The 27,554-nt window shown below is 41.9% G+C and overlaps 1 protein-coding gene across 2 annotated transcripts in view; it reads left to right on the forward strand.

Annotated features, from left to right (window-relative positions):
• The window catches only part of Bckdhb (branched chain keto acid dehydrogenase E1 subunit beta), a 185,155-nt gene that overhangs the window by 53,225 nt on the left and 104,376 nt on the right, over nucleotides 1-27,554 (forward strand). For both annotated transcript variants that reach the window (XM_048435762.3, XM_087905446.1), the window contains exons 7-8: nucleotides 11,362-11,459; nucleotides 13,475-13,585. In XM_048435762.3, coding sequence (XP_048291719.3) covers nucleotides 11,362-11,459; nucleotides 13,475-13,585 — 209 coding nt within the window. The remainder of the gene's footprint in view (nucleotides 1-11,361; nucleotides 11,460-13,474; nucleotides 13,586-27,554) is intronic.

The following is a 27,554-nucleotide window of genomic DNA, read 5'->3' on the forward strand; positions in this document are numbered from 1 at the left end:
GCTGATGCAGAGGCCATGGAGGGTTGCTGCTTACTGGCTTGCTTCCCCAAGCTTGTTCAACTTGCTTTCTTAGAGAACCCAGGACCACCAACCTATGAATGGCACCACCCACCATGGGATGGGCCCTCCCCATTGATCACTAATTGAGAAAATACCTACATCTGGATCTCATGGAGACATTTCCTCAATAGAGGCTTGTTCCTCTCTGATGACTCTAGCTTGTTGTCAGGATGATACACAATACCAGCCAGTACAGTTAGCTCGTGATGTCTAGTAGCGAGACAGTTGTCCCAGTGAAGTGTAGCTACATTTAAGTTGTTTTTATATATGAAAATTTTTATATTTTAGGAAGCCTCCTCAGTAGTGGTGGGGGAGAATTGTCTGTATTCTGTCAATCATGTTTTAAATAAACGCTGATTGGCCAGGCAGGAGGTTTAGGCGGGAAAGCCAGACAGGAAGTGGAAATGATGCAAGGAGAGCAGGAGAATTCTGGGGAGCAGGAAGTTGATTCCTCCCTCTCCTGCCCAGATCACTGAAGCAGCAGGATGTAATTTGCCAGCTGGAAAAGGTACTGAGCCACATGGCTAAAATAGATCAGAAAAATGGGTTAATCAAGATGTGAGAGTTAACTAATAAGAAACCTGACCTAATGGGCCAATCAGCTTTATAACTTACAGAAATCTCTGTGTGGGTGATTTTCTCTGGGACTAAATAATTGTGGGGACCTGGTGGGAGGACAGAAAAACCCACAAACAAGCAGGCCCGACCTCTTCATGTTACACAGTAGTTTTTCATGTTTTTTTTCAGGAAGTCTTTAGTGTCTGCCATCTCCCCCCACTTTTTTTCCATGTTCTTTTCTGAATCCCACCCCTTTGAATCCTTCCTGTTCCATTATTCTCCCTTCCCCTAATATATTGCTGTGTTCTTCCCTCCCTTGGAAGCCTCCCTCCCCATGAACCCTTACTAATTTCTTGACTTCTGTGTGGTACATTTACTCAATGGAATATTATTCAACCGCTAAGAAAAATGAAATTTGCAGGTGAGTGGATGGAGATGGGGACAGCCATTTTACATGAGGAAACTCTGATTCAGAACTACAGACCTCACGTGTTTTCTCTCATTTGTGGATGATAGCTTTGAATCTTCAGCTATGTCTGTGTATCATTTGGAATACCCAAAGAAATTCAAATGTTTTAAAGAAGAAGGAATAATTGTCAGTACCATTGATTTGGTAACACTTTTGCTAACCTAGTAATGTAACATACTGATAATTGCATGAAAAAAGCTACTCCAAGAGTCACTGAGAAAATTAAACAGGCTGTAGACATGGTTAAAGTGTGCTGCACTCTGTATTTTGAGGGATCAGTCCAAGTACTCCAAGAGTCGCTGAGAAGATTAAACAGGCTGTAGATATGGTTAAGTTTGCTGCCCTCTGTATTATGAAGGATCAATCCTGTGAAAGCATTTCTTTGTCATGTTTAATAAGACTGGAAAATGTAATGAAGTTAACGGCAAGTCTTGCAAAGAGCAGATAGGTTCTGTTACATCACTGCCACCTTTGTGCGCATGCTTGGCAGCCATCTTGAGAAGCTCTCTAATTTGCCTCATACAGAGAAGTTGGCAATATGGGATTTTTTTTCTGTTAAGTAGTTATTAAAAATTATCTCAAGAGCTCTTTCTCGCTCTGTGTGTGTTTGTGTGTGAGAGATTCAGTTAAAGTAATAGTAATTGTGTTGAAACCATGAGGAACTGAGTTGGATTGCCAGAATCCATGTAAAAAGCTGGACATGGTGATGTGTGCTTGTTATTCCAACCTTGGGAAGGAAGAGACAGGAGGAGTCATGGGGCCCACTGGCCAGTTAAGTATAATTGGTGTGCTCCAGAGTAATGAGAGGCCCTGACTCGAGAGAGGTGTATTGTGTTTTTAAAGATGGCACCTGAGGTTGTGCTCTATCTACACTACACACATGACCACATACATGCACAAAAGTGACATCAGGTGCATATAAAAAGGTGTAGACTTTTGTTCCGAAGTCATATTGCCGTTGTAGAAACAATAGGTTCTTTAATGATATTTCAATGGAAAGAAAACATGGCCTTGCAAAAATGGCACTGTATAAAAACGCAACCTTAAATTCATTCTCTTATATATAAAAATAGCCTCATGGGACGTCTTCTCGTCACATGCAAGATAATTGCTGATTCTTGGATTGTCTATTTGGATTGCTTTTATTTAATGGTCAGGTATCAAGGGAATCACTGTCTGGCATGCAGGAAGAGCATGAGATATACTTCCTCCAACAAAACCACACCTACTCCATCAAGGCCACTTCTACTCCACAAGGCCCTTTTTCCTAAAAGTGCCAGTCCCTATGGGCCTATGGAGGCCCTTTTTATTCAAGCTACCACATTACATTCCCTGGCCCCCATAGACTTGTAGCTATATCATAATGCCAAATGCATTTAGTCCAGTTTCAAAAGTCTCCATACTCTATAACAGTCTCAAACTTGTTTAAAGGTCCAAAGTCCAAAGTCTCTTCTGAGACTCATGCAATCTCTTAACTGTAAAGCAGACCACATACAAATATTTGTCTCCCCTGAAACCTCCTGAGTCAGGCTTCTACAGTTCAAATCACCTTCAGAATCACTGTCTTCTATACTCCATACAGTAAGACCACTTAAAGTGATCAACTGCTTTCTATATCCAATGACCCAAAGGCTACATTCCTAAACAAAATAAAAAGAAAAAAAAACATGCTGAGGTCTATCACAGCAATACCCCAGTTTCTGATACCAACTTCTGTCTTAGTTAGGGTTTCTAGTGCTGTGAAGAGACACCATGACCACAGCAACTCTTATAAAGGAAAATGTTTAATTGGAGCTGGCTTAAGAGTTGAAAGGTTTAGTCCAATATCGTCACGGTGGGAAGCATGGTGGCATGCACACAGATGTGGTGCTGGAGAAGGACCTGAGAGTTCTACATCTTGACCTGAAGGCAGCAGGAAGAGAATGAGATATACTTCCTTCAACAAAGCCACGCCTCCTAAGAGTCCCACTTCCTATGAGCCTCTGGGTGCCATTTTTATTGAAACTGCTATACCCCTCATCTAAAACCCTGTAAGTCTGTTTTCTTAGATGCCTGTCTAAACACATTCTTGGCTGCACAATTTCATGTCTTTGCTTCCTCTTTGAATCCTTCTTTATTGTCTCACTTGTCAAGCGTCTCTGTCCCCAAGACTTCCTTCTGTTGTGTCATACTTGGTGAGACCTCCTTGATTTCTGTAGGCAGGCTGTAACATGAGGGCCGGCTTGTTGGGGTTCTGTCCCACCCAGTGCAGCACAGCTGGCAACTCCCAAGGAAAATCACACACAAGACTCCATAAGACTATAAACTGATTGGCCCATTAGGTCAGGCTACTTATTAGCTCTTATAACTTATGTTACCCCATTATCCTTATCTACATTAGCCACATGGCTCCGTACCTTTCTCAGCTGGGCAAGTTACATGCTGCCTCTTCGGTGGTCTGCGCAGGAATGGCTGAGGGAGCTTTCTCCTCCCTAGCCTTATCCTATTCTCATTGCCCCGCCTCTACTTCCTGTCTGGCCAATCAGCGTTTTATAAAATACATGATTGACAGAATACAGATAATTCTCCCGCACCAGCAGGCTATTGTTTCCTTCTGGTTTTCTAGAGTGGCTGGTGATCTGTAGTCAAAATCATGCTTTTGTTTCTTGTCTAACAGTATCTTTCATCGTTATAATTCCCAGAAAAGGTTGTGTTTCTTAATACCACAAGTGGCTTCTTCATTTTCTTTTCTTTTCTTTCTTTCTTTTTTTTTGGTCCAACATTTTACTTGAGGCCTGGATATATTGGATGCGCTGTCATTGTTAACTGACTGAATTATGCATCGTGTATATATTATGTATGCATTTTGTTTCTTGCAAAACTGTTTAAGATGGGTTACTAGCAAGTAACTTGGGGGAAGGGGGCAAAAGCATTGCTCTGGGAAATGAAATGAGTTATTTGGAAATAAAATGAACTTATTCATGCCATGAATCTGTACATGGATGTGTGCTGTGCATGCAAAGGTTTTCTCATGTGCAAGCAAGTGTGGAGATGAGAATGTACAGTACCTTTATAAAACCTGCTCTGCCTGATGATGTTCATGGTCTCTGTTTGGCTTTAGAATGACTTCTTACTTTCTCGGTTGTACAGTCATCACTATGTATCCGGTGCTGATCTCTCTATGCAGTGACCATTGGGGGGTGACTGTCATCAGCATGAAACAGAGGGGAGTGGATTCAGTTGCTTTCCACATTCTGAGCACATGTGATGCTCTTTAGCTTCTGATGTCAGAGTTCCAACTCCTGTCACTTGCCCCTTCAGAAAGCGCATAGCCACAGGGTAGGAATGCACACTTGCTTGTTTGAAATGACCTTCTCCTGGAATGTGTTACCATTTCAATTATGGTAACTACAAAGTTCCTGTAATTTTCACTAGCTCTTCGGGCTCGGCTCGTTGATAAATGGGTATATTCAAGTGCTTTCAGGTGCTTACGATTGGATTGATGCACATCTGAAAAGAACTTTGAAGAGACCTGCGGCGTTCAGCTTGGCTCCAGGGGCTGAGCTGCCTGGGATGATGAGGTAATGAAGAAAGGACTTCCACATAGACACAACAGACAGCTGGGATCGGAGGATTGAGCTCTTGGATGGAGAAACTGCAGCTCCCTGAAGCTCAGTGTGTTTATTATATACAGTGGAACAGGGATGTGGGGTTATTGCATACAGATAAACAGAGAGACAGGGTTATTATGCACAGCTGAATAAAGAGACAAGTTTAGCTAATCTCAGTAGGATTAGTCTGTGTAGGGGAGTGGTTTCCAGGCTGTAAATACCAGGGTGTGTGTGTAGAAAGTGTAAATCCAGTAGACATTTTCTGTACACACATCAGCGTTCACACTTGAACCAGAGGAAGCCTTTGCCATCCCTCCAAGCCTTACTTGGGTCAGGTTTTGGCACTCTCGTGTGACTAAGATATTGATCCTGGATAGTCACTCAGGACTTCACTTGCCCCCTATAGAGGGTCTACTGCCCCCTAATTTGGTATTAATATGCCTTCTCCTGAATCAAATTCTCTGTATGATGAAAAGAGAGAGAGGGAAGGAGGGAGGAAGGGAGAGAGAGAGAAAGAGAATATATACAGCATTGTTTGCCATGCTGTTCCTTAATTGCTAAACTAATGAGGCCTTATTGTTCTGGGTAATTTACTTAAGACAACAAAGCAGTCATTGCTGGCAACTTTGCAATGAAGATGTGCCAAGATTCCAGCCCATTCATGTAAGTATGCCAGCCTCAGGGTCCTTATTCCAGGGATTTGCTATTCACCAGCTGACAATTGATTTACAAGGCAGAAAAGCAGGGTTCTTGCATGTTGGTCACTGACTCACAAGCAAAGTGGAATGTGCACTGGCTCCATGCCTTTTCTGCTGGCCTGTGACTCTGCTGCTAGAGCATGAAGTAATGGCAGAGGGCCAGGGTGCTATCTTTGGCCAGGTGTCCTCAGTGTGGTCTTGACCTTTGGTTAATTGCTTAGTAAGTAAAATATAGTACCATAGTCAAATATGTCTTTGTGTCTGCCCATTTTTCCATTTGTCCATTTATCCATCTGTCTATCTGTCTATCTACCTATCTATTTTTCCATCTCTCCTATATGGGTTTAGACCATTAGTGAGTAAGCTAGAGTTACTCTCTGAATGGGTCATATACAGTTGGTCTTGGTATCATCTTCTGTAAAGGGACAGATAATAAATATTTTAGGTGTAAGACCACGTTGTCTCTGTTGAGCTGCTTAGCTCTGTTGTAGGGTAAAAACAACCATGTTCAATACATAAGTGACTTTGCTGTAAGCCAAAAAACATGCTCTTTAAAAATAAATTGACTTGTAAACTACAGTGTGCCAGTTTCTAAAGGTATTTGATGTGCTACTCTAATACTTATAAGTTTTCTGCTGCTGTTTTATGTCTTGGCTTTGTTAGTTTCATAATCATCTGCTTTGGGACTTAGCTATCGGGGGCATTGAGTACCAGCCTCAGCATCCTCAGGGCTCAGAATTGTATGTCTATGACAGGTGAGGATCTGAGGGTTAAAAAAAATTAACTCAAGTTCATTACCTCTGCATGTTCTTTATTTTTTTGTGCTAGGGGAAAAAGTGAAGTGAAGGGATATAGAGAAGAATAAGAATAAGGAGAAGAAAGGAGAGAAAGGGGAAGAAGTAGAAGAAGTAGCGAGGAGGAGGAAGAGGAGGAGGAGGAGTAAGGACTAATCTCCACTAGGTTTCTAGTTTCTGCAGACATAGTTGGGAAATTCCATAGGCAAGAACAATGATAATATGAATATCGAAATCACAAAAAGGGGTAGGTAGAACCTGATAAAGCAGAGTATACCTGAGTAGGTGGCCCGGCTTAGGAAAGAGCCAGCATTCAAGGGGAAGTACCTGACATTCCAAACCAATAGATAAAGTTACTACACATTCCTGAATCCTGGATTCACCCATTCTCCTCATCTAATCTCTTTTATGATAACCAGTTTTGGGGACACCCAGATCTGTTTGTTAGCAAAGGTGGAGCATGCTGCCTTCCAGGTCTGTGCCTGTCTTCTTTAGAAATTTCTATGTAGTCTGTTAGCAGGTAATTTTGTGGGACTGACTCTATGTAAATTTGACTGTTAGAGCAAGGCCTCATGGTGTGGGTTAATGGAGCAAGGTTACTCCAATGCCCGAGCAGAAGTCATACTGCTGAGATGTTTTGGGAACGACTCCCATCTTGAAGGGAAGCATCATGGCTTCACAAGGTTTCCACAGATACTACCACGACTTTTCCAAAAGATAAGTGTTCCCGCAGCTCTGCAGAATGGGTTATCCCATGTGGACGAGTTCGTACACACTGCCCGTGGTTCTGCCTATTGGTCTGTCAGCTGTGCATTCACTGTAATGATTATCGATGTTAAATTTTTGAAATTATTTTTGGAAAGTAGTAATGTGGGGAATTTACCCTGTCTTTTTAGTAGATAAAGAAGGGCATTTGACTCCAAAGTATATATAATTAGAATAAAGCTTTTGCAGAAACTAGAACAAGGCATAGTTTTGCTTATAAGGAGTTATTGATATCAATAATAATATGTTTATAAATATATAAACATATATAAGAGAATATATTCAAAGATTACTTGAATGTATTTGAATAATTTTTATAAGATTAGTCAATAATTTGTATTTTTAACTAATAATAGCTTATAAATTAAGTAGAAAAGTTTTTAGCTTATAAATCAAGTAAAATTTTTTATTAATAAGTTGTTTAGTTTACAGTTAAAGTAAATTTATTTTTCAAGTTTATTATTACATATATTTATATATACCATATATCATATGACTATATTATATATATAATATATTGTTACAATAATTAAATAAATTATCCAAACAGTTGTTTAGATAATTAATCATTAGGCTTATTTTTAATAGTTTATGATTTAAGTAAGGTTATTGTTAGCAATTTATAAGTTAATTGCCTTATAAACTTGTACCCTTATATTTTATCTCCATTAAATTTAGCCTAAAAGGTAATAATGAATTTATTTTAATATGGAAACAAAAGTTATTACCCAGAAATACAATATGTAATGATATTGGTAATTATGAATCCTTTATAATGTATCATGAGCTAAATCAGGCACAATAAAGAGACCAAAACAACTCCTTTATAGGTAAAGGAAAGAAAAAAAAAAGTATTTTATACTGTTGTGAGGGTAACAAAGAACATGTGAGCTCAGATATTTTTAAAAATCAGTTGAGAAGGACAGATACTTTGTGGCTACATTTCTGTCTATACCTGTAGGGTAGATGGTGTTTAACAAGGAGACAATTAGACAGCTGAAGAAATTTTTCTGTGTTAGGATGAGAGATTTTTAGCGTGAAAAATTAAGAGGGTAGGATTTAAATTTAAAAGCAAGCTTCAGCATGCTTTTTCTTGGCTGACCTGAGAAATGCAGACTGCTGAATCTGAGACAGACAGTAAAGAGCAGTTAGAGGCAGAGACATAAAGAGTTAATTAATAAGCGTTCTAGAGGGAGATTTGTTCAGTTTCCTTGAGCGTCTCCAATCCAACTGAGAAATCCCTGTAGAGTTTTACAAATCGCTGAGAGAGGATGAGCTAACCAGAGCTCCTGTACGTGGCCACTTAGGAACGGGACTAGCCTCACCCGTAAAGAGAGAAAGGCAGACTCTTAGTGTAGCAATGGGAAGAAAACCATAGGAATGCTTTATGGAATATTTAGAAATCATCATTTGAGTCTTTCAAAGCAGCTGAAATAAGTCTGTTCAGGCAGCCTTACTTTGAAAGCCTGTCAGGGAAACTTGGTTTGTTATTTAAATGAGAAGCAACAGTAATAGGTCACAGTTTTAGAGTTTTAGAGCAAAATTGAACCATTTAGCCTTCAGGCATCATTGTAAAGACAGCCCTTTGGAATAGGCAGGAATCTGAACTCCCAACCCTCAAGGCTGGGGGAGAATGTGGCAAAAACATTATTGGCCCTTGCCTGCGTTCTCAGGCAGTCTAGTTAAATGGTTAATTAGAAGTAACAAGCAATACCAATTAGGGGTGTAGTGTTTTTTCGCCATCTGTTAGACCCCCGAGTAAGGTTTGTTTTTTTTTTTTGTCTGAGAGTTTGACTCTAAGTTATATCCTCCAAGGTAAAATTTTCTATGCCTGATTTGTCAGTATTGTCTCTTGAATTGTTAATCTGAACAATTGCCTGTTGCATTATAGATGTTGCTTGACTTTTAGTAAGAGAGAAAGTTACATGGAGAGAACATATAAAGAGGGGTGGAAAATTTTTTTAGGTTTATTTATTTATTATGTTCTGTCTGTATGTATGCCTGCAGGCAGGAAGAGGGCAACAGATCACATTACAGATGGTTGTGAGCCATCATGTGACTGCTGGGAGTTGAACTCAGGACCTTTGGAAGAACAACCAGTGCTCTTAACTCTGAGCCATCTCTCTAGCCCCGAAAATTTTCTTTACTCCAACACTTACCTATAAAAGACTTAATAAATTTTCTCCATTTTGTTATTTATTTAGATATATTAATCTTTTAAAAGACTGAGTGACTCTCTTAGGTTCTGGTTGCTGATATGTGATTGGACTGGAAATAGCACAAATAAACACACAAGGAATGACAATCCTCAGTAATACATCAGTGATTTAGCACTACTCAGTTTAACAGTTTTTAAAACTTACAAATATGGCTTGAAGAATGGTCAATATATATTGCTAAGAAGATAATAGAATACGAATACGGATTTTTTTAGTGGTATATACAGTGTGAGTCTGTTTGTGAAAGTAGAAAAGCAAGGTGTTTGCATGTGTGTGTATACTTGCGTACTGTCAATATCAGAACAGATCCTAAATCAGAGTTCTGAGTTTCCAAACAGATGATGTCAACTCACGTAATATAAGTAGAAAACATCTATTGAAGGATCTTTGCGTAGCACCTTGTGCTTTGAAGTGGCTGCTAACCATGCTGAAAGGCTGTGTGTCTGGCTTTGAATTGGTTGGTAACCATGCTGGAAGACTGCGTATCTGGCAGCCATTGTCAACATAGTGCTTTCTGCAGAGGTGCCTCAGCAGTCCTGCTGTGTGCTGCACTGCAGTAGCTTTATTGAGGCCACTGAGCCTGCAGGAAGCACTTTAGAATTATTCTGAACACTTGCTTTTTCATTCATGTCTTCAGCTTCCAAATTAGAATCTATAGATCGGCAGAGAGTTTCCAGATATAGCTGCAAGGGAAGCGGGGGTTGGGGGAGGAGGCTTGTGTAACTCAGGAATCTGCCTCCTAATAAGCGGAAGAGAATCAAATGTGGAAAGAGAATCAAATCCAGAGGGGGAAATGGGTGCTGTATATTGGAGACATCCAGGAAATTGTTAGCATTGATGGCAGACGCAAGGTTGTATTTTATCTTCTCCTTTTTGCTCTTTGCATGCAGAGCAGAAGTACACAGATCAGCTTCATGCGGCGAGGGGGTGGGGTGAGAAAGGAGAGCAGCAGTTTTCCCAAGTGCCCCTACCACACTGCGGCTTTCACAGAAGAACCTCAGAGCGTCTAAGCTGGGCAGATTTGTCAAATCCCTACTTAATTTCATTTGAAAATTCACCTGACAATTGCTCATGCTTGATTACTAGAAAAATGATAGAATTGTTTCCCCTGGGATACCAGTGGATTAATCTTCTCTCTTTGGCCTAGTGAAACTGATTTGGTTAATCTTTGTGAGGTCTGTAGGGTGTTGGTCACTTATGGGTAACATTGTTCATTGATGCATAGTACAAAAATGAAATACAAGTTTAATCCTATTTTGTGCGCCCCCCCCCCCCCAATGTTTCAAAGGCTCGTAAATTTTCTGCTTGAAAGAAAAACTGATCTGAGAGTTTACGGCTCTCCGATAGGGTTTTGGCAGATTTGGTAATCATTTTTAAAATTCTTTTAAAGTTAACTTTTACATTATTCCATGTGTGCTTGACACAATGTGTGAGTGGAAGTGGAGGACATTAATCAGGTGCTTTTCTTCGCCTATCTTTATGTGGGTCATGGGGATTGAACTCAGGTCACCTGGCTTGTGCTGCAAGACCTGTCATGTGCTGAGCCGTTCCACTGGACCCACACTATGAGCATTTTAAAAATATCGGTTTTAAATTTAAATGCAAGAAGTACAAAATGCAGAGAATCCCATCCGCCACAGTCCATCCGTTTTCCTTTGCCATCATCTTACCATTGTATGCTAAATTCTTATACTTAGCCAACACTGATGAGTTAAGTTGGTCTAAGACATGCACCATTAAGATTTATTCACTTTCAGCTGGGAGGTGATGGCTCACACCTTTGTTCTAGCACTCAGGAGGCAGTGGCAAGTGGATCTCTGTGAGTTTGACCCAGCTTGGTCTACAGAATGAGTTCCAGGATGGCCAGGACTGTGGAACAGAGAAACCGTGTCTTGACAACCCCCCCCCCCAAAAATAATAAAAAATATTAGATTTTTGTCAATAAGATATATTCAGTTTCTAACTGTAGTCTTTCATGTTTCAGGGTAGATGCTATATTTTATGAATTGCATATATTTATCTATGTAGTGATATCATGGAACTATATAATAAATTTGTATTTTACATGAAGCTTTCAGCATGAAATGTTCATGCTGAATGAACAGGTTCAATGAGAACCTGTTGCGGTGAGATTCTTACAGTCCTTAAGACACAAGTGTCATATGAGGAGCATTATCTAACTTTTGTTTTTCTCTCTTCTGTATTTAGTGGAACAGGTCCCGGTTGAACCCTACAAGATCCCCCTGTCTCAGGCTGAAGTCATCCAGGAGGGCAGTGATGTGACTCTGGTTGCCTGGGGCACTCAGGTCAGTCACCCTGACCACTCGCGGAGCCCACACTGTGCTGGGGGCTCTTTGGTTTGTGATTCCGGTGTGTTCTCTCTGTCTCTCTGATGAAGTTAGTCTCTTCGTGCTGATGATGTCCATCCTCACCTCCAACGTTAGTAAGGTGTAACTGACAGATAAGAATGCTTTAAGGGGCACAGCATGGCGATTCCACGTAGGCCTGTGCTGCCAAGTGATGACTTAATTGATGAACAGTTCGTTACTGCAGTGCATGTGTATGTGTGTGTGTACAGACCGAGACATATAATCTGCTCTGAACAAATTTAAAGTAAATGAGCCAACTTATAAAATTTTTTTTTTTTTTTGGTTTTTAGAAACAGGGTTTCTCTGTAGCTTTGGAGCCTGACTTGGAACTAGCTCTTGTAGATCAGGCTGGCCTCAAACTCACAGACATCCACCTGCCTCTGCCTCCTGAGTGCTGGGATTAAAGGCGTACGGATGCCATTGCCACCTGGCTCCAATTTTTTTTAAAAGCAGGGTTTAACTTATTTTTATATTTGGTTAATTTTCTATGTTGACAGTTTCATACAAGTATATAATGCTTTGTGACTGCTCTCATTCCCTAGCCCTCTCTCATCTCTCTTTCATCCTATTGCTACTCCGCCCCCTTTATGCTGCTCAGTCTCATTCTTTGACTTATGACTTTGGGTTTCGTTCTGTCACCCACAGATTTAGTTTCACCACAGGGGCATCCATGTGAGCAATGGATTGGAACTCTCCATTGGATCCTAGTGGGCTCGCCAGTCTGAAAGCAGAGATTCTCCCTCCCCATTAATCTGTCAGTAGAAATAGTTCCCACAGTGAGATTCCCCTAAACTCGTCATCCATTTGTGACTGGCCCTTGATAGACCAAGTGCAGCCATCCACAGCTGTTCAGGGTCATGGTTTTAATGGGGGGTGTCTTGCCTCGTAGTTATGTATGGAACTTCTGATCCTCCTGCCTATACCTCCCATGCGCTGAGATTACAGACTCTCACCATCATTGTGCCCAGTTTATAAGCAGCACAGTTTTGTTAGCTTCGTCTCTATGCTGCACACTCATTCCTCGGAATTTACTCATCTTGTGACTGGCAGGTGTAGTAATGCCTTCTGGGTGGGGGGCGGTGCCTGTTCAGTCCTATGGAGGTACTAAATGGGTGTACACAGCTGTGTCCATTATGAACACCTTTGCAGCTCATATTGCATGTCCGTATAACATGTTGCCTTGATAGCTTTCTTACCTTGTCTTTTGCTCCTTCTCAGGAGTGCTTTGCTGACCTGTGGACCCCCCCTCTCAAATGACCCAGTGATAGTTTCATTTGACTTCTTCCAGCTGTTGCGGCAGGGCTTGGTGTCATAATTCTCTACTTCCAAACCAACTTTCCCTCTTTTTTTTGGACTGGTTGTCAGCCACCACATAGGATACTGAGGATTGAGCCCAGGTGTTCTGCAGGTGCTGCAAGTGCTCTTTACCCCCGAGCCTTCTCTCTAGTCCTGTTCTAGTTCCGAAACCTGCCACTTCTTATTTGGTGTGGATACCGGTTACTTTGTCTCTGAAACCTTCTTGTCTTTAGCTTTTGGGAGATATTGCCTTTTTTGTTTTTTTAACCTTTTCAGTTTCTTTAGCTGTTTGTTTATTTTTAGAACTCTTGTTTTGCCATTTTTTTTCTTTAAACGTTGGTGGTCTTGTGGGTTTTCTCTCTGTATATGCTCCCTAGACAACCTGCCTTTGTCTCTGACTTTATTTGCCTTCTGAGCTTTTGGAATGAGTATTTCTTCCCTTTTACTAGCACTTCTTTCTAATTGATTTCTAGATATTTTTCCTTGATTGTCTTTGTGACATCGGGATCAACATACCTAAAACACCTTTCTAAATTCTGCCAGAAGGTCATTTCTCCAGCTGCAGAGAGTATCATTGTGAATGACGCTGACAGCCACCTAGACTTTCAGGGCTGAATTATTTTAGTTATTCTCTGTGTATTTCCCCTCACTTTCAGGTTCACGTCATCCGGGAGGTGGCTTCCATGGCACGAGAAAAGCTTGGAGTGTCTTGCGAAATCATTGACCTGCGGACAATCACACCTTGGGATATGGATACAGTTTGCAAGGTATAAATCTATAACCACTGCACTGTCATTTTCTTAAGGTCATATGTTAAATATTTTGAATATTTACAAAGGACCATTTTGGAATCGTGAGTTGCATGAGCATTTTCTGCTAGTTTCAGACTTTCACACCTGAGATGGGAATGGAAATAGGTACTGTGTAATGAGCTCGATGTTCGGCCAACCCGATACGGTAGTCTATCTTTATCCTTCCATGGTTTTCTCTGTTTAAAATAGCTCAATATTGTTCTTGTAGGCAACTCAGATTAAATCTTTGAGAAACAGAACGGTGCAGAGAGGGGGTATCAGGACCGTTGGAGTCACTTGTGCAGTTAACATCTCATTGGCTAGGTTCAGCAACCTGGGTTTGAATTAGTAAGGTAAATAGTTTTGCTCCATTTTCAAAGTCTTTTCTCTATAATAAAGCACATTGTTATTTAGGAAATAGTTATATAGCTCTAGTTATATCTCTTTGATCCTGTGGACCACAGTTTGAATATTATATTGTATAACTATGACTACTCTGAATTAGAGTTTCTGTCCTGATGTTTAGATTAGATTACTGATGCCAGTATTGCTAAGTAAGTTCACAAAGTTGTCTTTGAAGAACAGAGCTGAGTTTTCAGGTACTTTATAACTGGTATCCCACACACTGACTTCCGCATGGCTAATAGTACATTGGTTCTCACAGGTGCCCAAGGGAGTTCAGATCCTGTTTTGTGATAATCTCATCAAGTGAAGGTTAATTAACAGTTGCTGATAATTCTTTTTTTTTCTGTATTTGCTACTATAGCAAATAAATCCTAAGCCTCAAAATATTTTACATTTACTATTTTTGAAATTTAAGAATATTGTTATTAGGTCTTTGAGAATTTCATGTAATGTGTTTAGATCCTGCTCACTCCCACAGCTCTTCCCACACTCTCCCCCTTTCTGTATCCACCCAACATTGTGTCTATTACAATTGCCTGTTTTATTTATTTATTTATTTATTTATTTTTGAGATTCCCTTTCTTCCCTACAAATACTCCCACATAACCCTCCTTGCTTTCTTTCAAATTCATGGCCTCTTTTTTCATTAATTAATGTTGCATACAAATATGTATGTGCATAGTCCTAAATATATAAATACAACTTTCTCAGTCTGTATAATGTTACTTGTATATATGTTTCAGTTGGATTACTCTTCTGTGGGGAAGACCATTTCTCTTACTCATCACATGCCTTAGTTGCCTATTTCCTTGTCTTAGGTTGAAGCCTCTTGGGTTTTTCTCCATCCTCATTAGCATGTCTATTGTATTTCTTCAGCTCACATTTGGTCTGCCATGTTGGGGAGATTTTATTGGTGTAGCTGCTGACATTACTGGGAGACATAATCTTATAGCAAACTCCCTGATCCTCTGGCTCCTACAATCTTTCTGCTACCCCCATCCCTGAATGGTTTATCACAGTTTCTTTTGGTACTCAGCTCCACAACTTTGCATTTCGATTGACTGTAGTTATCTGTAATGGTCTCTGTTAAGATTTAGTGACAGAATACCTTGACGAGTTGGGGCCAAGGTGTGCTTCAAAGAGATCACACCAAGCAATATAATCATGCGAGAGGTTTATTGGGGTAGAGGAGAGTGAAAGACCATATTGGAGTGGGGATGAGAGAGAGAGAGAGAGAGAGAGAGAGAGAGAGAGAGAGAGAGAGAGAAAGAGACTAGAAGACAGAGAAGAAGCAAGAGAATGATCTAGGATGCCAGAGACCTTTGTAAGAGTTGGTGACAAGTGATGACGTAGCTGCTGAGTGGTTGAGTCCCTGAGGGCAGCCTGGGAGTACATCTGATTTCTAATAGTCTCCATCTATTGCAAAGAAAAATTTCCTTTATGAAGGGAAGGGCTACATTTTTCTATTTGTTTAAGGACAAATATTTAGGATGTAGTTAAGGATTATGCTGATTTTGTAAAGTGGTGGTTGTAGGTTCTCCTCCAAGAGGCATGACTTCACTAGCCCTGGGTAATTGGCTAGATTCCTAGTACCAAGCATAGCTTCCTTCTGGTTGAGTTGGTCTTTAGTCCAATTAGAAGAGCCATTGGTTACTGCCAAGGCATATGAACCAGTACTGCACCCTCAGGGCTATCACTCTACACTAGTTTTTGTTGTGGTTCATAGGAGTCATAGCTGGGTTAACGGTTGGTTGCTTCCTCCTTTGGAAGAGTGCATGGTACCTCCTGGTGCCATGAAAGCTAGTCTTCAGGGAGGAGACATTTGGGTCAGTTTCAGCTCAGAGGCCTCTGGATATTGTTTTTGATGTGCATGGTGTCTTCAGCAATACGACCTTAGCTTCCCTCTCTGTGGGGCAAGCAAGAGCAATAGTAATGCTTTGGAAGTCTCTTGGACAACCCTGACCAAAGACTCAAACAAGGGGTTCTTAGGACTGGTGTTGGGCTTTTTTTGTTAAATGATTTTTGGCTCTTGTAGAGAATGAGAAAATTTTATTTAAACTCTATGTAATTTAAACACAGACTTATATGTATTACAGGTTTTAATTTTTTTAGGTTTTTAACTTCTTATGGCACTTTTTCTGGAGAGCTCACACTAAAGTCATATGGGTCGAGGGTTTTCTTTATATATGGTTATTGGAAATGAACTCAGTTCCTCACACAGATAATAACAATGAAGGTTTTCTAATTCTTTATTTATTAATTTTAAGCAATTTTGTATTTTTACAGGAATTTGATCCAGAATTTATTCATAAAACTGTTAGGAACATTTAATCTGTTTGTATTTCTTTAGTTGCTTCTATGTGAGTGTATATCTGTCATCCACTGTCTGTTTTTTGCTGACCCCAGCTGCTTTTTGTATGTATTTTCATCTGTTCTTTTGGATTGAGCAGCTATTTGTAATTTACATGTAAGTTTCTACTGGCTTGGTAATCTGCAATCTTTCACTATTATTTCATTTATTACACTAGCGATTATAACATGCATCCCTGATTATCATGATAAATATGTTATACTTCACTCACAGTCTCAAAACTGGGCAGTCAAGTTTTTACCATAAATTAAAACTTTTCCTTAATCCTGAGTTTATTTGATACACTCCATTCCTGTGATTCCCTTGGCAACCTCCAAAACTCAGCTGTGCATGCAGAGAACATACACTCCTATGTATACATATATCCACATATTCTCACACACATACACTAACCTACTATATACATTCTTTCACACACACACTCCTACATACATATATAGCTACATATACTCAGACACACACACTAACCCACTATATGCATTCTATCACACACACTCATATATACATACATATCCACATATACTCAGACACACACACTAACCCACTATATACATTCTTTCACACATACACTCCTACATACATACATATCCACATATATTCAGACATGCACACTAACCCACTATATATATTTTTCACACATACATACACTCAAACATATTAACTCATATGCACACACATATGCTCAGATAAATAAACACACATTCAGTTGTTGAAGGGAGGCCACTTGTTCCTGGCTGCTCAGCCCTGAAATAATCACATAGAAACTATATTATTTAATTCACTGCTTGGCCCATTAGCTCTAGCTTCTTATTGGCTAACTCTTACATATTAATTTAACCAATTTCTATTAATCTGTGTATTGCCATGTGGCTGTGGCTTACTAGCTAAAGTTCCAGCATCTGTCTCTAGTGGAGCTTCATGTCTTCTCCTAACTTTGCCTTCTTCTTCCCAGCATTCAGTTTAGTTTTCCCTGCTTACCTAAGTTTTGCCCTATCAACAGGCCAAGGCAGTTTCTTTATTCACTAATGGTATTCACAGAATACAGAGGGAATTCAACATCATTCAGTCACACACATACATGTGTATTGTAATAGTCACACAGATAGTCATACTGTCTTAAGCTTTCTATTGCTGTGAAGAAACACCATGGCCATGGTAACTCTTATAAAGAAAAACATTTAATGGGGGTAGCTTACATTTTCAGAGATTAGTCTATTATTATCATGGTGGGACATGGTGTCATACAGGAAGACATGGTGCTGGAGAAGGACCTGAGAGTCCTCCATCTTGACCCACAGACAACAGTAAATGGCCTGAGTATCAAACTAAGGAAAGTTTGAGTAAAGGAGACCTCAAAACCCGCCCCCACAGTGGCACACTTCCTCCAACAAGATCATGCCGACTACAATAAAGCCACATCTCCTAATGATGCATTATGAACTTGTGGGGGCCAATTACATTCAAACTACCACACATATACACACAAATATAGTCATATACATATACATACTCACAAACATACACTTATACTCTCAGACATAAACATATACACATATACTCATATGAACACATACACTCAGATATACATGTTGACACACATAAACACATTCACTTATGCAAACACAACACACAAATATTCACTCACATACATAGACAGAATTATACGTATGTACTCAGACATATACCTATACATACATTTACACACACATTTTCTTATATTCACTCAAATTAACATGCACACACACAATACTCTTATACACACACAAATACTTATTTTCTCTCTCTCTCTCTCTCTCTCACACACACACACACGCACACACCTTATAAATAATAAGCCAGGGCATAAAAAAAATCAACTTTTCCAAAGTCACTTTCCTATGCAAGGTGCTGAGCCATGTGTTGCATATATCACTTTTACTTTTAATGACATTTTCTGATGAAGCACTCCAAAAGATGCATGCTTATGCTAATATATAATGAATAAAGCTGGGGAATCCAATTTTGTCCTCTGAAAAAACACAACTACTAAAAAAATTTGATGACATTTTGGTAGCTATAGAATTCATAAAGATGAGAAAAAACTTAACTTGAATTAAGCAAAAGCAAAAAACAAAAACAAACAAAAGCAAAACAACAACAACAAAAACAAAAAGAGCCCATATTTTTGTACGCTTCGTTATAGGGTCCTCCTCTTTGTAACCATCTCCAGGGGCTGGAGGGATTGCCTCCGGGGTCAGAACCATTGCTGTTCTTGCAGAGGACCCGAGTTTGATTTCCAGCATCCACATGATAGCTCAAAACTGCCTGTCATTTCAATTACAGAGCCTTGGACCCCATCTTCTGGCCTCTGTGGTTATTAGGCATACACCTGGCACACATACATACATGCAGAACCCTCACAAAATAAGAATAAATAGATTATCTCTAATTCCTAGGAGAAAAGGCTAAGTATTAAAAATTTTTCCCTTTTGATATCATGAAAGGAAAATGGGAATTCTACCAAGATAAGCAATGAAGAGAGTCACAAACAGACCCAAAGCCATCAAGGACTGCCAAGCTGCCTTCCACTGTCAAATTGGAGGGCCATCAACCAGAAAAATCACCACCATGAAAGTAGCCCAGCACAAAACCAAGATAATGACACTAACAAGCCAGAGGCTTCATTCTGCGGAAACCTCTGGTCTTGTCTTTCATCTTCCTGAGGTGAATGGAGCCTGAAGAACAGTGGCTCTTCAATCTAGGATCACAAACAGATGCAACTAGTACATCTACTAAAGAGAGGCACAAACCAAATCGATAGACGTATCAACAATTTCCCTTTCTTCCTCTGGCTGCCTCTCTTTGCTTTCATGATATGAATTTGGTATGTTACATTTGTGTTTTGCTCTGAAGGTCTTTAAATCCGTTTTGAATATAGAAACTATAAATACGGTTAAGTAAAATGCTGAAAATAATTTTCCTGATTACATCTCAAAGCACAGACTTCCTCATCGCACCAGGACCAGCTACACTAACAGTACAAGCCCAAGCGGGAAAGATAATGTTGCAAGCAAGAGGCTAACTGCCTTTTAGCTAGGGTTTGACCCTTTGCTCAAAGAGAGAAATCCCAGTGTCTAACTTGATTTGACAAAGCCTCAATTATTTTCATGCAACCATAAATAATTTTATTTTAACTACAACTACAAGGGTTTAAGATATTGTTAAAAGTACTTGTATCCAAGTCAACTTGTTTGACTGGTGTCAAGTAGGTTCACAAAAACCCTTGCTAGTCTCATACCTACTCAATCTCAGCACAACTTTCTTCTAAGATCTCCTTGCACTTTTATGGCAGTATATCTGTAGGCTATTTTCACCTAAATTTCCCAAGAAATAGTCCGTAAGTTGCAAGAACAGCAGCACTGAAAGAAGCTGCTACTGGACATAGTTAAGCTGACTTGTACTGACTTATTGTTACACCTGTAGATTAACCCACCTCCCAAGCCTCATCAGAGAAGTTACTCTTTACAGCAGAAAGAGATTCCTAGAGAACCACCATTGGCAAGGTTCAGAGAATTAGAGACTACATAATTCTCAGCACTGAGTGGAAGATCTATATGCATGCCGTCCCCATTCAAGGCTCAGAGATCATTGTAGAAAAGGGAGCAGAAAGAGTGTAAGAGCCAGAGGGTATGGACGACTACAAGGATGGAATGTCTGGACACAGCAGAAGTACATATAAGTTCACAACGGTTGTGCCAGCATGCACAAGCCCTTTGCAGGTCCAAGCCAGTACAAATCTGACATGGAGAGGGGGAAGTGAACATGAACCCCATCCTGGCAGTTGTTAGCTGCTGGAAGGGAAAGTGAGGGAGAGTTCATTTTCCCCGCGAGTGTCCGGGAATTAGCTCCCACTCAGCAGGTCATGCTCCAGTGGAAGCCACACACCCAAAAATATCTGGGCAGCACAAACTGGTCTTGATGGGTTTTAAAAAATAACTTTCTGTGATTAGTTTTTACTGTTTTGCTTTCTAAATTTAATTTTTATGTTGTTTCCATAACATTTTTACCTAACTAAGCTTGAAAACCCAATGATCATGCTTAGTAATGGAGACATGCACATTGGTTAGAGGAGACTGGTCTATGGTGTTTTTCTCATAGGACAGAAGCGCATGTTTTACTGCTCAGACCTTTTTCTATCATGCTGTGCTTGGTCTGCCCTTTCTCCTCTCATCTCCTAGTCCACACTGCAGCTGTGCACTGTCATCTCCTAGTCCACACTGCAGCTGTGCACTGTCATCTCTTAGTCCACACTGCAGCTGTGCACTGTCCTCTCCTAGTCCACACTGCAGCTGTGCCCCCGTCATCTCCTAGTCCACACTGCAGCTGTGCCCCCGTCATCTCCTAGTCCACACTGCAGCTGTGCCCCCGTCATCTCCTAGTCCACACTGCAGCTGTGCACTGTCATCTCCTAGTCCACACTGCAGCTGTGCACTGTCGTCTCCTAGTCCACACTGCAGCTGTGCACTGTCGTCTCCTAGTCCACACTGCAGCTGTGCCCCCGTCATCTCCTAGTCCACACTGCAGCTGTGCACTGTCCTCTCCTAGTCCACACTGCAGCTGTGCCCCCGTCATCTCCTAGTCCACACTGCAGCTGTGCCCCCGTCATCTCCTAGTCCACACTGCAGCTGTGCACTGTCATCTCCTAGTCCACACTGCAGCTGTGCACTGTCATCTCCTAGTCCACACTGCAGCTGTGCCCCCGTCATCTCCTAGTCCACACTGCAGCTGTGCACTGTCCTCTCCTAGTCCACACTGCAGCTGTGCACTGTCATCTCTTAGTCCACACTGCAGCTGTGCACTGTCATCTCCTAGTCCACACAGCAGCTGTGCACTGTCATCTCCTAGTCCACACTGCAGCTGTGCCCCCGTCATCTCCTAGTCCACACTGCAGCTGTGCACTGTCATCTCCTAGTCCACACTGCAGCTGTGCCCCCGTCATCTCCTAGTCCACACTGCAGCTGTGCACTGTCATCTCCTAGTCCACACTGCAGCTGTGCACTGTCATCTCCTAGTCCACACTGCAGCTGTGCCCCCGTCATCTCCTAGTCCACACTGCAGCTGTGCCCCCGTCATCTCCTAGTCCACACTGCAGCTGTGCCCCCGTCATCTCCTAGTCCACACTGCAGCTGTGCACTGTCATCTCCTAGTCCACACTGCAGCTGTGCACTGTCGTCTCCTAGTCCACACTGCAGCTGTGCACTGTCGTCTCCTAGTCCACACTGCAGCTGTGCCCCCGTCATCTCCTAGTCCACACTGCAGCTGTGCACTGTCCTCTCCTAGTCCACACTGCAGCTGTGCCCCCGTCATCTCCTAGTCCACACTGCAGCTGTGCCCCCGTCATCTCCTAGTCCACACTGCAGCTGTGCACTGTCATCTCCTAGTCCACACTGCAGCTGTGCACTGTCATCTCCTAGTCCACACTGCAGCTGTGCCCCCGTCATCTCCTAGTCCACACTGCAGCTGTGCACTGTCCTCTCCTAGTCCACACTGCAGCTGTGCACTGTCATCTCTTAGTCCACACTGCAGCTGTGCACTGTCATCTCCTAGTCCACACAGCAGCTGTGCACTGTCATCTCCTAGTCCACACTGCAGCTGTGCCCCCGTCATCTCCTAGTCCACACTGCAGCTGTGCACTGTCGTCTCCTAGTCCACACTGCAGCTGTGCCCCCGTCATCTCCTAGTCCACACTGCAGCTGTGCACTGTCATCTCCTAGTCCACACTGCAGCTGTGCACTGTCATCTCCTAGTCCACACTGCAGCTGTGCCCCCGTCATCTCCTAGTCCACACTGCAGCTGTGCACTGTCATCTCCTAGTCCACACTGCAGCTGTGCACTGTCATCTCCTAGTCCACACTGCAGCTGTGCCCCCGTCATCTCCTAGTCCACACTGCAGCTGTGCCCCCGTCATCTCCTAGTCCACACTGCAGCTGTGCACTGTCATCTCCTAGTCCACACTGCAGCTGTGCACTGTCATCTCCTAGTCCACACTGCAGCTGTGCTCCCGTCATCAGGTTTGCATAGAAAGTGTTGTTTGAGCCATGTCGCAGACCCAAGAAATCTGTCTGTTGGCCTTTGTTCTTCTCTTTGATGACCACTTAGCTCACTCTGTCCCACTGAACCTGCATTACTCACACTCAAGCAGCACTTTAACTGTCACAGCGAGAATTTTTCTCACCTTTTCCTGCTGCAATAAGGCCCTGATTTTTCAGTGTCTGTGATTTTAGCATGGATATTAATGAAACTGTGTTCTAAAAGTTGCTTTGCTTAATTATTTCTCAAATTTCTTCTGCCACCAGGCTACCCTCATCAGTCAGGGATAGCCAGCCCCTTCCATATACATACACTCCTCTATACAGTCTTCCATAGCTGTTTCTTTCTGAAATTTGGCTCTTCTCTTGGTTTATTTTTAAGTTGCTGTTTAACATTTCATGTATTTTTGATGATATCATGTGTCTTGGTTGGATTTTTTTTTTTTTTGGTCAGATTTCCAAAACCTAGAGTTATCTGGAATGAGGAATCTCAGGTGAGAAATTGCCTCCATCAGACTAGCTTGTAGGTAATCCTGTGTGGTATGGGAGGTCCTTCTGTCTATGTGTTGCTTTTATTGGTTAATAAATAAAGAACCAACTGCTTTGGCTCTATAGCAGGGCAGAACTTAGCTAGGTGGGGAAACCTAAGCTAAATTCTGGGAGGAAGAAGGGCGGGGTCAAGAGAAGTCATGGAGCCACTGCCAGAGTCAGACATGCTGAAAGTTTGCCGATAAGCCACTGCCATGTGACAATACACAGATTAATAGAAATGGGTTAAACTAATATGTAAGAGGTAACCAAGAAGAAGCTAGAGCTAATGGGCCAAACAGTGATTTGAATAATACAGTTTTTGTGTGATTATTTTGGGGCTGAGCAGTCGGAGACCAACACGTGGCCTCCTTCAACACCTGTGTGTCATCTTCTTGATTAATGACTGATGTGGACAAGCCCAGTGCACTGTGGGAGGTGTTACCCCTGGGAAGGTGGTCTTGAATGGTATAAGAAAGCAGGCTGAGCAAGCCATGGGACACAGACCAGTAAGCAGCACTCCTCTACAGCTTCCCCTTCAGTTTCTGTCGCCAGGTTTCTGCCTTGAGTGCCCTCTGTGGTGGACTGTTACCCAGAAGTGTAAGATGAATAAAACTTCTCCTACCCAAGTTGCTTTTGGTCATGGTGTTTCCCACAGCTTTAGAAGCCTCACCTAGGACATCCTGGTCCAATCATTATCATTGCATTTCTACTGCTGCTGTTGCTTTTCTTCAGTGTGGCTGTGGGGGTGACTAGAAAAATTAAAGTTATACACAGGTACAAAATATACAGTGGAGCTTATAATGAAAGCCCCCATTTTCCCTCCCTGCCCTGGGTCTCAGCACACAGCTCCCTTTAACCACTTCTCTGTTGTGCTCTTCTGATGACTGGCAATATGCTGGGCCAGTCTTTCTGATGTAACCTCAATGAAGGATTCCTGCAAAGTCCTGGCTTTTCCACCTATGTTCACTAGAAAGAACAGAGTCTGTCGGGGGTGGAAATCAAAAAGAACTGACAGTCAAAAAACAAAATAAAAAACTAGGTTGGACAGGCCGGGATGTGGCTTGCTGAGTTATGTAGCAAAGGGTCGAGTTGGTGGAGCTGTGTAATCAACACTTCTAACGCAGGGCTAGATGTTTTAAAACGGGCCCACTGGAGCCAAGCAGCAGGGGGATGGCACCTCTACTCCAGGGCTCCAGTTAGCACGCTGGCTGTGCTTTGCTCCAAAGTGACATCAAGCATTAATGTGCTGGGGCAAACTGCGTGGTGCCAACATGGGTTTGTTACAGTATTACTGTCCACTCCGAGCCTCTGGAAAGTGCATTTCAGATGAGTGCCCGGAAAATGGACTCCTTTGGCTGAGTCCTTTCGTTCCTGTGCCCGATGCTCAGTAGGCTTTGATGGCCTGAGTCTGGGTTATGTCATTATCTTGACTGTGATGGAGATTGGAAAACATCATTTCCTTTAGGCTTTTGTCTTTGAATGTGTATGATAATCAGGGAGCTATTCAAATTCGGAGAATATGTTAAAAAGTTTCACAAGGGTAAGCGATGTCCACTACACATGAACACGCACATGCAGAGGCATAAACTGACATGTGTGTATGTAGTTTTCAGTGTCTGCGTCATCTTTTGATTGGTCGGTTTTAAACTTTTATTCAGTACCAGGGCTATGTAGTTGTCTTTGTCGTTGTTGCTGTGAGCTGATATCTGATGGCAACAACTCATTCATTCTGGACCAGCGTTTGAAGGGATGCAGGCATCCCGATGAGGAAGGCATGGTAGCAGGTTGCCCCTTGGCCCTGAAAATCCCAATGTTTGTTCACATCTCAGTGGATCAGAGGGCACTGGAAGGGAAGCTCAGCTTGCTTTCTCTTCTGACTGTGGCTATGGGAAGGTGCCTCTGATATTCTGAGCAGGTCTTCCCTGTTCACTTCATCATCTGGAGAAAACCCTTAAAGATGCACAGGAAGGCACACCTCCCGTGTTTCTCAGTACTGTCACGCTGAAATGGACCACAGTGCCTGTTTGACATACTGCTGTCCCTGCGGATGTCACCCTATGAGGGCAACCTACTCTTTCCTGCACGTATTCTCCTGCTGATTCAAACCTTGGTTTTGAATTATTTGTTTCAGATACTGTATGTTATGTCAATACATTTCAGTAGTCCCCCCTTCCCCTTTGCTGTTTGGACAGAGTCTTACTCTGAGGCCGGGCTAGCCCGCACCTCAGGGTAATCCTCCTGCCTTGGTTTGCCAAGTGCAAGGATTGCAGGTGTGAGGCACCATGCTTGATTCTCAGCATCTGCCGGTCTCTCATTGCATCAGAAGATGATGGCAGTGCTCTGCTCTCATGCCACCTCTGTTGTCACTGCCACATCCCTTTTCTGCCTGCTCGCCACTTTTTGCATTGTGAGACTTGTGGCATTGCATCTTGTTCCTTGGTCCCAAGTCATTGCTGGAGAACCAGGAGCTGCTCTAGATACTATGATAATGTAACTGTTTGTCACCATTGGGATGGCACCACCATCTCTGCCCTTGGGCTCCTAAAAGGAGGTGTTCTTGCCTTACCCATCACATGGCTAGCTTTTCACAGAGCGTGCTAATTGTCCATTCTTGCCATTCATCTGACACTTGGGACATGGGCTGTTGTATTATTTTAGCTCCTTTTGGATTTTAGGGGAGTTTTTTTTTTTGATGACTTTTCCTGTTTTACTTTAAAATAGCTTAAAAAACCTTTCAGTGGTCTTGAAGACCCCCTTGAAGGTCCTCTCTGATTTCTGACCCCTGAGCGCTCTGATTTGCTCCACCAGCCCTCATCACCCTGATTTGGAAGTGCTGTGGGCATCTCCCAGTTTGCCCTGCTGGCTTCTCCCTCATATTGCTGGGCCATCTAGAGGAATGACCTCTTTAAGTGGAGAGCATGGGGTGTCAACGATGCTACCTGACACACTGCACCCACCCGTACCTGCTCTGGCTAGGATCAGAGCAAGCTGCACTCGGTGCTTTGAAAATCGTTTGGTTCTACACTTGTATCATATTGGAGAAGAAGACTTTGACATCTGCAAGTTTCTTATTCTTTTGTAAATGATTTCTCTGTGTGTTGTTAACCCAAAAGTTTTGTAGTTTTTCTTCCCCCCATTTAATTCTGCATGTTGCAGGAGTGAGCATAATTGAACGTCTGTTTCATCTTGGTTTGGCCTATTCATTGTCCTTTGGGACCTTCTTAAGTAAAGTATATAAATCCTTTTCTGTAATTTCTTTAAAAACTACTCTTTTTGGCTGCATAAAAACCTGTGTTGGATTTTATGTGTCTCTTATCTTTTCTGTCCTAGTTCCTTCCTTCCTTCCTCCCTCCCTCCCTGTCTCCTTTTCTCCCTTCCTTTCTACAACATTTTGTATATTTCTCTCATTCTTTCAGTTCTTTCTTTGAATATTTGAGTTTCCGCAATCAAATCTACTCTTCCATTCTATTTTGTGAGATGATGTTTGTTTTGCCTTGTATCTTCTTAGGGCATTCTGATTATGCAATTTAAATTTTCTTAAAGGCGTCCTATACTTTATGTTTTCTCGGTTTTTTTTTTTTTTTTTTTTTTTTTGGTTTTTTGGTGTTATAATCCTTGGTTATTCTGGGCAGCTAACTGGCTGGTTTCCCTAGATATACATACCTTTTCCCACTGCTTTTTCTCCTAGAGGAAAATGCTCTGGTTTGTGCTAGGGGTAAAGCCAACTCTATGACATGATGGACGAGAAATCCTTCCTCCCTCAGGAGGGTCTAGTTGGTGTTCAGATGGGGTGATCTTCACTTTCACAGGATGATGTCACCCTTGTCAACAATTTGAATAGCTTTAGTAGAGATTAGCTTGTTGAACTGTCGCTGGAGTCAGGCCTTTAGTAGGAAAACTGGGGCAATGCAGCTGCTCTCTTCATTCCGCTATTTTCATTCTTAATTAGACTTTTCTTTTTTTTTCTTTCAGTGGCAGCAGGCTCTTGCTCTGTGGTCCCAACTGGTTTTGAGCTGTCCTCCTAGCTCCGGTTTCCAAGTCTGGGGCTTCATGGCTGTGCCACCACAGCTCGGCTTCAATTCTTTTTAAATTTAAGTCGAACTTTTAAAATTGAAATTGATCCATAAATCATAAAATCTGTAGAGATTAACAAGCAATAGTCTCAGGTTTTACACCTACCTTCTGCATCTGCTGATTTGCTTGCCCCTGGAGACCTTAGCTCCCTCTCTCCCTGTTTCTCCTGTCTGGGGAATGGAGTTTCCTCTGCTCTTGTGTACACTTCCTTTATTCCCTCGGTCTCTTGTGTCTGATGATCACTCCCCTTTCCAGGTGTTGTTTATGTTTTGTCGTCTGGGTCCCACCTGCCCTTTGCAGTCATTTTCTGTAGAAGGCATGCACGTTTGTCACCCTGGGCAGCAGGGGTCATCGAATGGTTCCTTATTTCTTAACACGAAGCTTTGTGATTGTGTATTTTGGTCTATGTAGTCTTTTCTTACCAGCATCCTATTCCTCCTAGTGATTTTTTGTGATCCTCTCCCCACCCATAGTCTAGCTTGGTATTACATTCTGC

This window comes from Myodes glareolus, chromosome 4, assembly GCF_982192425.1.
Source record: "Myodes glareolus chromosome 4, mMyoGla1.1, whole genome shotgun sequence".
Lineage (NCBI taxonomy): Eukaryota > Metazoa > Chordata > Mammalia > Rodentia > Cricetidae > Myodes > Myodes glareolus.